This window comes from Oncorhynchus gorbuscha, linkage group LG05, assembly GCF_021184085.1.
Source record: "Oncorhynchus gorbuscha isolate QuinsamMale2020 ecotype Even-year linkage group LG05, OgorEven_v1.0, whole genome shotgun sequence".
Taxonomy (NCBI): Eukaryota; Metazoa; Chordata; class Actinopteri; order Salmoniformes; family Salmonidae; genus Oncorhynchus; species Oncorhynchus gorbuscha.
In genome coordinates this window covers 73,965,417-73,978,798 of record NC_060177.1, presented here as the reverse complement: position 1 = coordinate 73,978,798, position 13,382 = coordinate 73,965,417, and the positions used below count along the sequence as shown (strand labels likewise).

General features: G+C 44.9%; 1 protein-coding gene across 1 annotated transcript; it reads right to left on the bottom strand.

Moving 5' to 3' along the window:
• Nucleotides 1–653: 653 nt before the first annotated feature.
• On the bottom strand, nucleotides 654–13,237 carry LOC124036478 (AP-3 complex subunit mu-2-like). Its single transcript, XM_046351130.1, is given in 10 exon segments — nucleotides 654–3,693; nucleotides 4,274–4,418; nucleotides 6,436–6,643; nucleotides 10,530–10,579; nucleotides 10,581–10,664; nucleotides 11,144–11,229; nucleotides 11,358–11,495; nucleotides 11,973–12,144; nucleotides 12,378–12,662; nucleotides 12,889–13,237. Coding segments are annotated over 10 exon segments (1,275 nt in total). The 5' UTR covers nucleotides 12,895–13,237; the 3' UTR covers nucleotides 654–3,592.
• Between the last annotated feature and the right edge of the window lie 145 nt (nucleotides 13,238–13,382).

Below are 13,382 nucleotides of genomic sequence, written 5' to 3'. Positions count from 1 at the left end.
ACACGCTGCTTATTGCTTTTAATGTGCAATAAACATAACCAGTCGTGACGTTTTCACCTGATTGTCAAACAAGCACTTAACGGAGTCGCTCCTGTAGGCTACCTGCGCGCATTCGTTCACTCACAAAATCATTTCAGCATTCAGACCCCAACAGTGCACTGTTCACCCACAATTCGATGAATGGAAAGAGACATCAGTTACAAAACACCTACGTGTAGTGTAATGAAATTCTGAGATTGTCATTAGGTCTACACTTGTAGCCTGATTTGATGCATCCACTGTTGTTCACGAGCGCCTCCGTGTCAGCCACTCCTCCCTGCCTTGACAAAATGTAAGTGTTATAAAACCACAACGCAATTTGGAGCGTATACCAGTCGACTTCCAGTCAATTCACTAATTTGTCATGCTGCTATGTTAAATAAGCCTACATTTGTTTGGGCATGTTGTATTAATCGTGATAGACTCGCGTTTTACCGGTACGGCATACCCCCACTATTTATTTAACCTGGATGCAGTACCTGACCATACCGCGTTACTTTAACCCCTGAGCCTATGACATGGGGTAGAAAAGAAACAGACCCCAAAACATTATTTTCCCATTTTTGATGATACTTTACTTCAAGATCATTGTATTAAAATTAAGTGAAACTAAAAAGGATGGCATGAACCTTTAATCAAACCTCACATACATCATCATAAATGGGCTCTTATAATACTCAATGATTTTTAGACAGAAATGTGTTTGTTGTTACAAACATGTAGACAAATTCGGTTATTTTAGTTGGTACAACCACTACATTGATTTGTGATGTCCTGGTATCTATCAGAGGGGAACACAATGGACTGGATAATTCAACGTATATCATATCACTTCTTAATTCTTTAATGTCATAGCATTGTACAACTAAATTTGAATTCATTTGACAAAGACACAAACAAAACAAAAGCTGTAAACCCGAACCTTGAACATTCTTGATAGGGAAACCCAACCAACCGTGTCATCAAACTGCAGTATGGAGAACTTATAGAAAACATACCTACACAGAGGAAAGCCAGGCCACTGTGAGTAACAGCTTCAATAACATCATAGGGGGGCAGCATGTTTCATGTTATTGGTCTTCATGATGCTCAAGCCTCTGTAGAATTCACTATAGAGTAATAAAGATACATTTGAGCTGCATGATATGAGCTGGGTTATTCAGCATGCAATTTGGTGCTCGTATCAGGATTATATTATTGTTGAATAAATAATACTTTTAAAAAGGCCATCAGGATGGATTAAGGTGAATAAAACATCAGGTAGGCCACAGCAAGGTGCTCGACCTGACGCCTTACATGATATAGAAAAAGAGGGAAAAACAGTAACGTACTGTGTCAACCTCATCCTACAAACCACTAGATTGGATTTGAGAATGACATGGTTATGCCTACAGTATTAACTGTTGACAGAACAATAGGCATGGTAGTGAATGAGTCAGGCGGAGGAATTTCATGTTGCATTCCCAAACTCCAGCGTGTGACTCCAGAGTTGATAACAGAGAGACACAGAAGTGCATTTGGTTTGGAGGACCGAAGAGAGAAGTTCAGAAAACAGGGAGCATTGGAATAAGTAAAGGGAGAAAGTAGCAAGGGAAAACAGAATTTAGAATAACATGTAATACAGGTAGAGCCAGGAACTTATCCAGTCCTGGCCAGAAGAAACTCTGGGATCCCACTAGATAACACAACCACAAAGTCAGATTCTACAGCCTCAAAGTCAAAATTGATGGAAAAATATATATATTTGGTCTTACTTTAAGGTTAGGGTAAAATCAGATTAAGAAGATTAATTGTAGAAATGGGCCGAGCTTAGCCATCATTTCTATGTTGCCCTGTTTATCAAGTGTCGGAAAAAAACTTGTCAATAATCAACTGACTGGCTTTCTTGATGTCTATAGTATTCTCTCTGGTATGCAATCTGGTTTCCGCGCAGATTATGGATGTGTCACTGCAACCTCAAAGCTTTCTTAGTGTCCAACAAGCTTTTGCTACCCTTAACCTTGTTCTGAACACCTCCAAAACAAAGGTCATGTGGTTTGGTAAGACGAATGCCCCTCTTCCCAAAGGTGTTATTACTACCTGAGGGTTTAGAGCTTGAGGTCATCACCTCATACAAGTACTTGGGAGTATGGCTCGACAGTGCAGTGCTTAACTCAGCACATATCAAAGCTGCAGGCTCAAGTTAAATCTAGACTTGGTTTCCTCTATCGTAATCGCTCCTCTTTCACTCCAGCTGCCAAACTAACCCTGATTCAGATGACCATCCTACCCATGCTAGATTACGGAAACATTATTTATAGATCAGCAGGCGAGGGTGCTCTCAAGCGGCTAGATGTTCTTTACCATTCGGCCATCAGATTTGCCACTAATGCTCCTTATAGGACACATCACTGCACTCTATACTCTTCAGTAAACTGGTAATCTCTGTATACCTGTCGCAAGACCCACTGGTTGATGCTTATTTATATAACTCGCTTAGGCATCTCTCCCCCCTATCTCAGATGTCTACTGCAGCTCTCATCCTCCACATACAACACCCATTCTGCCAGTCACATTCTGTTAAAGGTCCCCAAAGCACACACTTTCCTGGGTCGCTCCTCTTTTCACTTCGCTGCAGCTAGCAACTGGAGCAAGCTGCAACACTCAAACTGGACAGTTTATCTCAATCTCTTCATTCAAAGACTCAATCATGGACACTCTTACTGACAGTTGTGGCTGCTTTGCATGATGTATTGTCTCTTCCTTCTTGACCTTTGTGCTGTTGACTTTGCCCAATGTTTGTACTGCTACCATTGTTGTGTTGCTGTCATGTTTTGTTATGTTGTTTTAGGTCTCTTTTTATGTAGTGTTGAGTCCCTCTTGTAGTGATGTGTGTTTTGTCCTATATTTATATTGTATTTATTTTTTTAATCGCAGGCCCCTGTCCCCGCAGGAGGCCTTTTGGTAGGCCGTCATTGTAAATAAGAATTTGTTCTTAACTGACTTGCCAAGTTAAATAAAGGTTAACATTTTTTAATAAACTCAATAAATAATTATGACAGTGTGGCTGTGTTAACTCGAATTGACCCAAACTCTGGGCCGTTGGTTATAAGGAATGGATGGGAGCATGAGAAGAAAAGTAGTAGCAGAAGCACAGGAAACCATTTTGTCTGCTATTCTCACTCACAAAAGGAACTCAAAGGGTAGCAAAGAGATTGGAAAAAGGAACCAGAAATGACACAACAGAGAGACCAATTCCAGGCTTTAGCTTACTAAAAATGCTGTAGACACATTAAGACGGATAGTCTCTTATCGCCACCTATTTGACTGTGCAAACAACTCCATTAAATATGCTTTTGTGTGTCGTGTCACACATTCTGTGGTAGCTAGTTCAGTTAGACAGCAGAGCCCACAGTTTGTGTGGATAAATCCTGAAATGCATTTACACAGGGAATGTACCATAGCCACTCCCTTCCCTATATTTTCTGTATTTATTCCCCACCATCGGAAACCTCCCTCTCTCTTTTACAGTAGTAGTATTGGTGCAGAGGCCAGAGAGCGGAGAGCCGAGCCTCTATGTCCGCACCTGGAATTTGCCGGCCTTGGTCATGTACTTGATGCCTTTGAATGGTTTGTATTTCTCCCCGTACATATCCAACCGATTCACCTTCAGTCCTGGAGAAGAACAAGTCAATTAAAAGAGAGATGGAGTTAGTAGATACAATATTAATATATTATTAATATATTATCCAGGGTTAGATATTTCTTTCATCACAAAATTATTACGGTTAAGAATATGGGTAAAGTTAACTAATACTAGTTCAGCGGCTAAGGAGCAACTGCTACTCTAGTGTGTAATAACCAATTCTGATAAGGTGTCACATGTCTATTTAATATGTATTCTGCAGAAAGTCATATAAATCATTGATTTGGCCATTGCAAGAGAAGTAGCACACATCCCTTTTGGAAACCGATGCAAACCACTGTGGGTATCCGATAGATCAGATACAAATAAGAGTATCTTGTCTCCATCTAGTGGTAGGTGTTACTGTGAATAAACTGTGTGGATGTCATGTGGCTGACTAATATGGAGTTAGTAGATACAATATTAATATATTATCCAGGGTTAGATATTCTTTCATCAAAAATTATTATGGTTAAGAATATGGGTAAAGTTAACTAATACTAGTTCAGCGGCTAAGGAGCAACTGCTACTCTAGTGTGTAATAACCAATTCTGATAAGGTGCGTTTAACCTGAAAGGGCCGACTGTTGGATCTTGAACTGGATGTTGATGGTGGGGTTCTCGTCTGGCTTGGAGGCCCCTGCCTGCAGGCTCATAGAGCCCTTTAAACTAGGCAGCTTCTGAGGGTTGATTTTACCCACGTCCCATGACAAGAGCTGCAAAAGGGACAACACAGCAACCTTCCACTGTTATTCCCACACAGGGAGAAGGGTATTGTTTTGAACGCAAACAGGTGGGTGCGAGGAGGAATTAACCAATTAATTAAATGTAAGATTATACAGTCATTCGGAAAGTATTCAGGCCCCTTGACTGTTTTCACATTTTGTTACGTTATAGCCTTATTCAAAAAAGAAATATCCCTCATTTATACACAATACTCCATAATGACAAGGCATAAACATGTTTAGAAATGTTTGCTAATTCATTAAAAATATCACATTTACATACGTATTCAGACCCTTTACTCAGTAATTTCTTGAAGCACCTTTGGCAGCAATTACAGCCTCGCGTCTTCTTGGGTATGACCCTACAAGCTTGGCACACCTGTATTTGGGGAGTTTCTCCCATTCTTCTCTGCAAATCCTCTCGAACCCTGTCAGGTTGGATGGGGAATGTCGCTGCACAGCTACTTTCAGGTCTGTGTTGATCAGGTTCACGTCCGGGCTCTGGCTGGGCCACTCAAGGACATTCAGAGACTTGTCCCGAAGCCATTCCTGGCGTTGTCTTGGCTTTGTGCTTTGGGTCATTGTCCTGTTGGAAAGTGAACCTTCACCCGAGTCTGAGGTCCTGTGTGCTCTGGAACAGGTTTTCATCAAGGATCTCTCTGTGCTTTGCTCTGTTTATCTTTCTCTCAATCCTGACTAATCTCCCAGTCCCTGCAGCCGAAAAACATCCACACAGCATGATGCTGCCACCACCATGTTTTACCGTGGGGATGGTGCCAGGTTTCCTCCAAACATGACACTTGGCATTCAGGCCAAGGAGTTAAATCTTGGTTTCATCAGAACAGAGAATCTTGTTTCTCATGATCTGTGAGCCATTTAGGTGCCTTTTGGCAAACTCCAAGGAGGCTTTCATGTGCCTTTTACTGAGGAGTGACGGCTGTCTGGCCCATCTACCATAAAGACCTGTTTAACAGTCTCAAGGCCATCAGACTGTTAAAACAGCCACCGCTAACATTGAGTGGCTGCTGCCAACATACCGACTCAACTCCAGCCACTTTAATAATAGGAATTGATATAAAAAATGTATCACTAGCCACTTTAAACAATACCACTTAATGTTTACATACCCTACATGACTCATCTCATATGTATATACTGTACTCTATACCAGCTACTGCATCTTGCCTATGCCGTTCTGTACCATCACTCATTCATATATCTTTATGTACATATTCTTTATCCCTTTACACTTGTGTGTATAAGGTAGTAGTTGTGGAATTGTTAGGTTACTCGTTGGTTATTACTGCATTGTCGGAACTAGAAGCACAAGCATTTCGCTACACTCGCATGAACATTTGCTAACCATGTGTATGTGACAAATCAAATTTGATTTGATTGGTGGAGTGCTGCAGAGATGGTTGTCTTTCTGGAAGGTTCTCCCATCTCCACCGAGGAACTCTGGAGCTCTGTCAAGAGTGACCATCAGGATCTTGGTCACCTTCCTTGGTTTTTGCTCTGACATGCACTGTCAACTGTGGGACCTTATATAGACAGGTGTGTGTGCGCCTTTCCAAATCATATCCAATCAATTGAATTTACCACAGGTTGACTCCAAGATTTAGAAACATCTCAAGGATGATTAATGGAAACAGGATGCACCTAAGCTCAATTTCGAGTCTCATAGCAAAGGGTCTGAATACTTATGTAAATAAGGTATTTCTGTTTGTATATATTTGCACAAATTTAGAAAAACCCATTTTCGCTTGTCATTATGGGGTATTGTGTGTAGATTGATGAGAATTTTTATTTAATCCATTTCAGAATAAGGCTGTAACGTAACAAAACGTGGGAGAAAAAAAATCAAGGGGTCATAAATACTTTCCGAATGCACTGTATACCCTTCTGTATGTTTACAGCAGACACTAAACCTGTCAGGTAAATTCTGCATACACACACACAGACTGTCACTCCCTTTCTCTCACACACACTCCTTTTCCCACCACCTTACCTTAGTGACAGGGTCGAAGTTGTATGTCCCCTGGGAGGGGTTGAGGTTGGTGTTGAGGACTCCTCTGGGTAGCTGGCTGCTGATTAGAACAGCCTCTAACCCCTTCCCCATGGTCTGCTTGGGGCTCAGGGTCAGCTCAAAGCGGCCCTGAGAACTACCCTCCCTAAACGTGATGTTGTGCTTAACGTACACTGGGATGGCCACCAGACTGAGGGGCAGACAGAGTGTCAGAATAACACAGTTAGGACAGGCACAGAGACAGAAACAGCACAAAGCACACTGAACACAAAGTGTGCAAGTAAGTGAATAATGCTGAAAGAACAAGCAAATTATTTTCTGCACAGATGGCAGTTTGTTACAACTTTTAAACATGAAACTTCAAACAAAAAATGTGGATATATATTGTAAACATTAAGAGCATTAACATACTGGCATTGCTGTAAAATATTGTTTCTGGGTTTTCCCAAGCCAAACCACAAGTGAATAATGATCCAATCTATACCAATAGATGTCCGCAGCACTATACTATTGTACTTATATCTAATGCTTTGCCAAAAACATCCATTTAATAATTCATGTAACGTTAAACCAAACACAGGACTTCATCTAGCTAACATTTTACATCAACTCAACTCAACGCAGCCACTGCCAGCTAGCCTACTTCAGCAGTACTGTATCATTTTAATCATTTTAGTCAATAAGATTCTTGCTACGTAAGCTTAACTTTCTGAACATTTGAGACGTGTAGTCCACTTGTCATTCCAATCTCCTTGCATTAGCGTAGCCTCTTCTGTAGCCTGTCAACTATGTGTCTGTCTATCCCTGTTCTCTCCTCTCTGCACAGACCATACAAACGCTCCACACCGCGTGGCCGCTGCCACCCTAATCTGGTGGTCCCAGCGCGCACGACCCACGTGGAGTTCCAGGTCTCCGGTAGCCTCTGGAACTGCCGATCTGCAGCCAACAAGGCAGAGTTCATCTCAGCCTATGCCTCCCTCCAGTCCCTCGACTTCTTGGCACTGACAGAAACATGGATCACCACAGATAACACTGCTACTCCTACTGCTCTCTCTTCGTCCGCCCACGTGTTCTCGCACACCCCGAGAGCTTCTGGTCAGCGGGGTGGTGGCATCGGGATCCTTATCTCTCCCAAGTGGTCATTCTCTCTTTCTCCCCTTACCCATCTGTCTATCGCCTCCTTTGAATTTCATGCTGTCACAGTTACCAGCCCTTTCAAGCTTAACATCCTTATCATTTATCGCCCTCCAGGTCCCCTCGGAGAGTTCATCAATGAGCTTGATGCCTTGATAAGCTCCTTTCCTGAGGACGGCTCACCTCTCACAGTTCTGGGCGACTTTAACCTCCCCACGTCTACCTTTGACTCATTCCTCTCTGCCTCCTTCTTTCCACTCCTCTCCTCTTTTGACCTCACCCTCTCACCTTCCCCCCTACTCACAAGGCAGGCAATACGCTCGACCTCATCTTTACTAGATGCTGTTTTTCCACTAACCTCATTGCAACTCCCCTCCAAGTCTCCGACCACTACCTTGTATCCTTTTCCCTCTCGCTCTCATCCAACACTTCCCACACTGCCCCTACTCGGATGGTATCGCGCCGTCCCAACCTTCGCTCTCTCTCCCCCGCTACTCTCTCCTCTTCCATCCTATCATCTCTTCCCTCTGCTCAAACCTTCTCCAACCTATCTCCTGATTCTGCCTCCTCAACCCTCCTCTCCTCCCTTTCTGCATCCTTTGACTCTCTATGTCCCCTATCTTCCAGGCCGGCTCGGTCCTCCCCTCCCGCTCCGTGGCTTGACGACTCATTGCGAGCTCACAGAACAGGGCTCCGGGCAGCCGAGCGGAAATGGAGGAAAACTCGCCTCCCTGCGGACCTGGCATCCTTTCACTCCCTCCTCTCTACATTTTCCTCCTCTGTCTCTGCTGCTAAAGCCACTTTCTACCACTCTAAATTCCAAGCATCTGCCTCTAACCCTAGGAAGCTCTTTGCCACCTTCTCCTCCCTCCTGAATCCTCCTCCCCCTCCCCCCTCCTCCCTCTCTGCAGATGACTTCGTCAACCATTTTGAAAAGAAGGTCGACGACATCCGATCCTCGTTTGCTAAGTCAAACGACACCGCTGGTTCTGCTCACAGTGCCCTACCCTGTGCTCTGACCTCTTTCTCCCCTCTCTCTCCAGATGAAATCTCGCGTCTTGTGACGGCCGGCCGCCCAACAACCTGCCCGCTTGACCCTATCCCCTCCTCTCTTCTCCAGACCATTTCCGGAGACCTTCTCCCTTACCTCACCTCGCTCATCAACTTATCCCTGACCGCTGGCTACGTCCCTTCCGTCTTCAAGAGAGCGAGAGTTGCACCCCTTCTGAAAAAACCTACACTCGATCCCTCCGATGTCAACAACTACAGACCAGTATCCCTTCTTCCTTTTCTCTCCAAAACTCTTGAACGTGCCGTCCTTGGTCAGCTCTCCCGCTATCTCTCTCAGAATGACCTTCTTGATCCAAATCAGTCAGGTTTCAAGACTAGTCATTCAACTGAGACTGCTCTTCTCTGTATCACGGAGGCGCTCCGCACCGCTAAAGCTAACTCTCTCTCCTCTGCTCTCATCCTTCTAGACCTATCGGCTGCCTTCGATACTGTGAACCATCAGATCCTCCTCTCCACCCTCTCCGAGTTGGGCATCTCCGGCGTGGCCCACGCTTGGATTGCGTCCTACCTGACAGGTCGCTCCTACCAGGTGGCGTGGCGAGAATCTGTCTCCTCACCATGCGCTCTCACCACTGGTGTCCCCCAGGGCTCTGTTCTAGGCCCTCTCCTATTCTCGCTATACACCAAGTCACTTGGCTCTGTCATAACCTCACATGGTCTCTCCTATCATTGCTATGCAGACGACACACAATTAATCTTCTCCTTTCCCCCTTCTGATGACCAGGTGGCGAATCGCATCTCTGCATGTCTGGCAGACATATCAGTGTGGATGACGGATCACCATCTCAAGCTGAACTTCGGCAAGACGGAGCTGCTCTTCCTCCCGGGGAAGGACTGCCCGTTCCATGATCTCGCCATCACGGTTGACAACTCCATTGTGTCCTCCTCCCAGAGCGCTAAGAACCTTGGCGTGATCCTGGACAACACCCTGTCGTTCTCAACTAACATCAAGGCGGTGGCCCGTTCCTGTAGGTTCATGCTCTACAACATCCGCAGAGTACGACCCTGCCTCACACAGGAAGCGGCGCAGGTCCTAATCCAGGCACTTGTCATCTCCCGTCTGGATTACTGCAACTCGCTGTTGGCTGGGCTCCCTGCCTGTGCCATTAAACCCCTTCAACTCATCCAGAACGCCGCAGCCCGTCTAGTGTTCAACCTTCCCAAGTTCTCTCACGTCACCCCGCTCCTCCGCTCTCTCCACTGGCTTCCAGTTGAAGCTCGCATCCGCTACAAGACCATGGTGCTTGCCTACGGAGCTGTGAGGGGAACGGCACCTCAGTACCTCCAGGCTCTGATCAGGCCCTACACCCAAATAAGGGCACTGCGTTCATCCACCTCTGGCCTGCTCGCCTCCCTACCACTGAGGAAGTACAGTTCCCGCTCAGCCCAGTCAAAACTGTTCGCTGCTCTGGCTCCCCAATGGTGGAACAAACTCCCTCACGACGCCAGGACAGCGGAGTCAATCACCACCTTCCGGAGACACCTGAAACCCCACCTCTTTAAGGAATACCTAGGATAGGATAAAGTAATCCTTCTCACCCCCCCCCCCTTAAAATATGTAGATGCACTATTGTAAAGTGGCTGTTCCACTGGATGTCATAAGGTGAATGCACCAATTTGTAAGTCGCTCTGGATAAGAGCGTCTGCTAAATGACTTAAATGATGTAAATGTAGTTTGAGCCCCAACTACAATGTCAATTTTGAAATACCTTGTTGACCTTAATGGGTGGAGACTGAATTAAGAAAATGAAAAGAAAAAGCAAACATTCAGATACGGTGTGTGCGTGTGTGTGTGTGTGTGTGTTATGCCTTGAGCACATAACATGATGTTTAGTCTGGCTTTGCAGAGGTAAAAAGAGCGCAGTACTGACTTCTGGCAGCTGACGTGATAGGAGAGCAGCCGGAAGTTTCCGTCTGGGGGGGATAAAGGAGAGGATCCTCTCAGCTTCCCAGCGCTTGAACCTCACACACGGGTGGAAGCTCACATCATCTAGCAGACGAGGGTTCTGAAACAGGATCAGACAGGTGTATCAAGATAGAGAGAAGGGGAGGGGGGGAGAAACAGACAGGAAGTCTACAGTTACACAACACAGGTCAAAAACATTACAAAACATGAATTATTTCATAAGGAGAGTAAGAGAGGGAAAGGTTCTTTGCTAAGGACAAGAGTGGATATAAACTACTGGCTAGAGCACGAGTGGGCAAACTACGGATCTGGCCCGCAAGACCATTCAATGGGTTAAAAAACAAACACGCCAGGCTACTCTTGAACATCTAAAAGGAGATAGAAAGTATGTAGAAATTACAATGGACATATATTTTCAAATAACTGCCCTTTTTCTTGACCTTAAATTGCTTTTGACAAAACAAACAGGTTTGGGGGAAAAAAATATGTGCAGCCATCCGCTGAATTTTGAAACCCTGATGTGGCCCTCGAGCCAATATTATTGCCTACCCCTGGGCTAGAGAGAGAGAGAGGACCCACCATGAACGAGAGAGTGAGGTCAGGCATGCCTGTTAGTTTCACACAGGCATCAATCACCCCCTGGATCTCTGCTGTGATAGTGGAGCCTAACAGTGTGTGAGAGAAACATGGAGAGAGATGGAGAAAGAGTCAATCAGAATGTCAAGATCTGTGTTTCTGTTATTAATGGGTCAGGTTTAGCTGACAGTATGATGGGGCAGTGGGCCAACTATACCTGATTTATCAATGATGGCATCAACCTCCTCCACTACATCAAAATAGGCCTCGTTGTTGGTATACTTGACTCCAGTGCGTCGCCATGGCACTACAGACAACTGTCCAGTAGGGAGCTGCTCCCCTACATTGGTGCTGCCTACAGACAACAGAACAGTCAAATATGACAAAAAATGATGTACACATTCAGATAGTTGTGTACAGTGACATGGGTCTAAATGAAAAGTTTAAAAACATACAGTATTTTTTCCAATGCTGCCAATAATATGTAAATAATTAAGAAATAATGTACATAACGATGAACACATATGTCATGACTAAGGGCCTGTTTTTCATGGTCAGGTTATGTGGTATAATACTATGAGGTAGAGGTTTTTCATGGTCAGGTTATGTGGTATAATACTATGAGGTAGAGGTTTTTCATGGTCAGGTTATGTGGTATAATACTATGAGGTAGAGGTTTTTCATGGTCAGGTTATGTGGTATAATACTATGAGGTTGAGGTTTTTCATGGTCAGGTTATGTGGTATAATACTATGAGGTTGAGGTTGTTATGGGCAGGAAAAAGTGGTGACATAGTGACTGTGTAGAGGCAGACATGGTAATCTTCAGGCACCTGTGATGGTGTTAACCACTGTGCGCAGGATGGTGGGTGGCTTGATGAGCTCTTTGAGGATGTTGGACTCTGTGGCCAGGGGGAAGCCATTGTCCAGCATCTCTTCTAGCAGCTCATATACTACCACCACATTGTCCTTGATCGCTGCCTCTGTGCACACCCCAAAATAGTCCTAATAACAGGGAGGGATGAGTATATTCTGATCAATGACTTACGACTTTCTTTAAAAAAGTAAAAACACTTGTAACTTAACAATAAGACAATCAGTAACTCAGAGAGAGTGACCAGTTCTAAGACTCTAGCCTGCTGGACAGATTACATTGCAAAGTAGATCTAGGTGGTGGTGATGAAGAGCCTGAACAAGTACAAGTGAAAGGATGAAAAGTTAGTATACCAAGTACAAACCTGGAATGTATCAACTACCCTGTGTAGGAACTCGATGACAAAGAGCGGCGGCACCTCGCTCTGGATGACCGCCACAAAGTAGATGCGGTGCCTGAGGACGCTGATGAGGTAGTGGTGGGGGGTCGGGATGACTGGGGGCACATTCTCCGGCTCACTGGCGCGCTCTTGTGCCTCGAAGAAGTAGTCGCACACGGAGCGGCTCACAACGCTCTTCCAGTGTTTCTCCAGGAAAATGTCCCCGGAGGAATTCACGAGGAACAGGCTGTGGATCATTTTGGCTGGAAGCTGAGATAGGAAAATAAGAATTTAGCGACTCTAAAACGGTTTTTGCTATACCATCACATGCAGTTGGAATAAAGTCTGAGTTACGCCGCGCTTGTGGTACCTTCAATAAATATAGGCATACATATATGAGCAGTGACAATGTTTCATGTTGGGTGACACGATTTCATTAAATATTCGGTCCTGCTATCAGGTTCCGCAGTGGGCGGCCGTGCTACGGGTAGGTTACCTGCATGCACACGAACCTGTGCAGTAATAAGATGAGTCGACGGTAATATGGTATTTTACTGGAAGACGGGCCTGCATCTGTATCCCTACAAACATCCGTGATTCAGACCCTCCTCCCGCCACACACAGTTGTCTTGTGACAGCAGGCGATCCCGTCATTCAGCGATGGTGAATACCGAGAACGGAATTAATCATGCATTGCTCTCAATATTTTACTGCTATTCCGTCTGTTTAGAAAGTGTAATTACATACCAAAGACAATCTATTGGTGTTTTCCTCTCGCCTTCACCTTTTCTCAATGAAAAATTAGAAAATGCCTTCGCTTCTTCTCCGTTAGCTGGAACGGAATGAGGAAGCTGACACCAGAGAGGACCAATCGGAGACGAGAAACAGCAAGAATTGCCCGCCTCTCCCAAATAGTGATTGGTCCAAAGTGCGGAAGTGTCTTAACATCAGACTCGGAATTCGATTCTAATTGGACAGCGCCTATTAAAC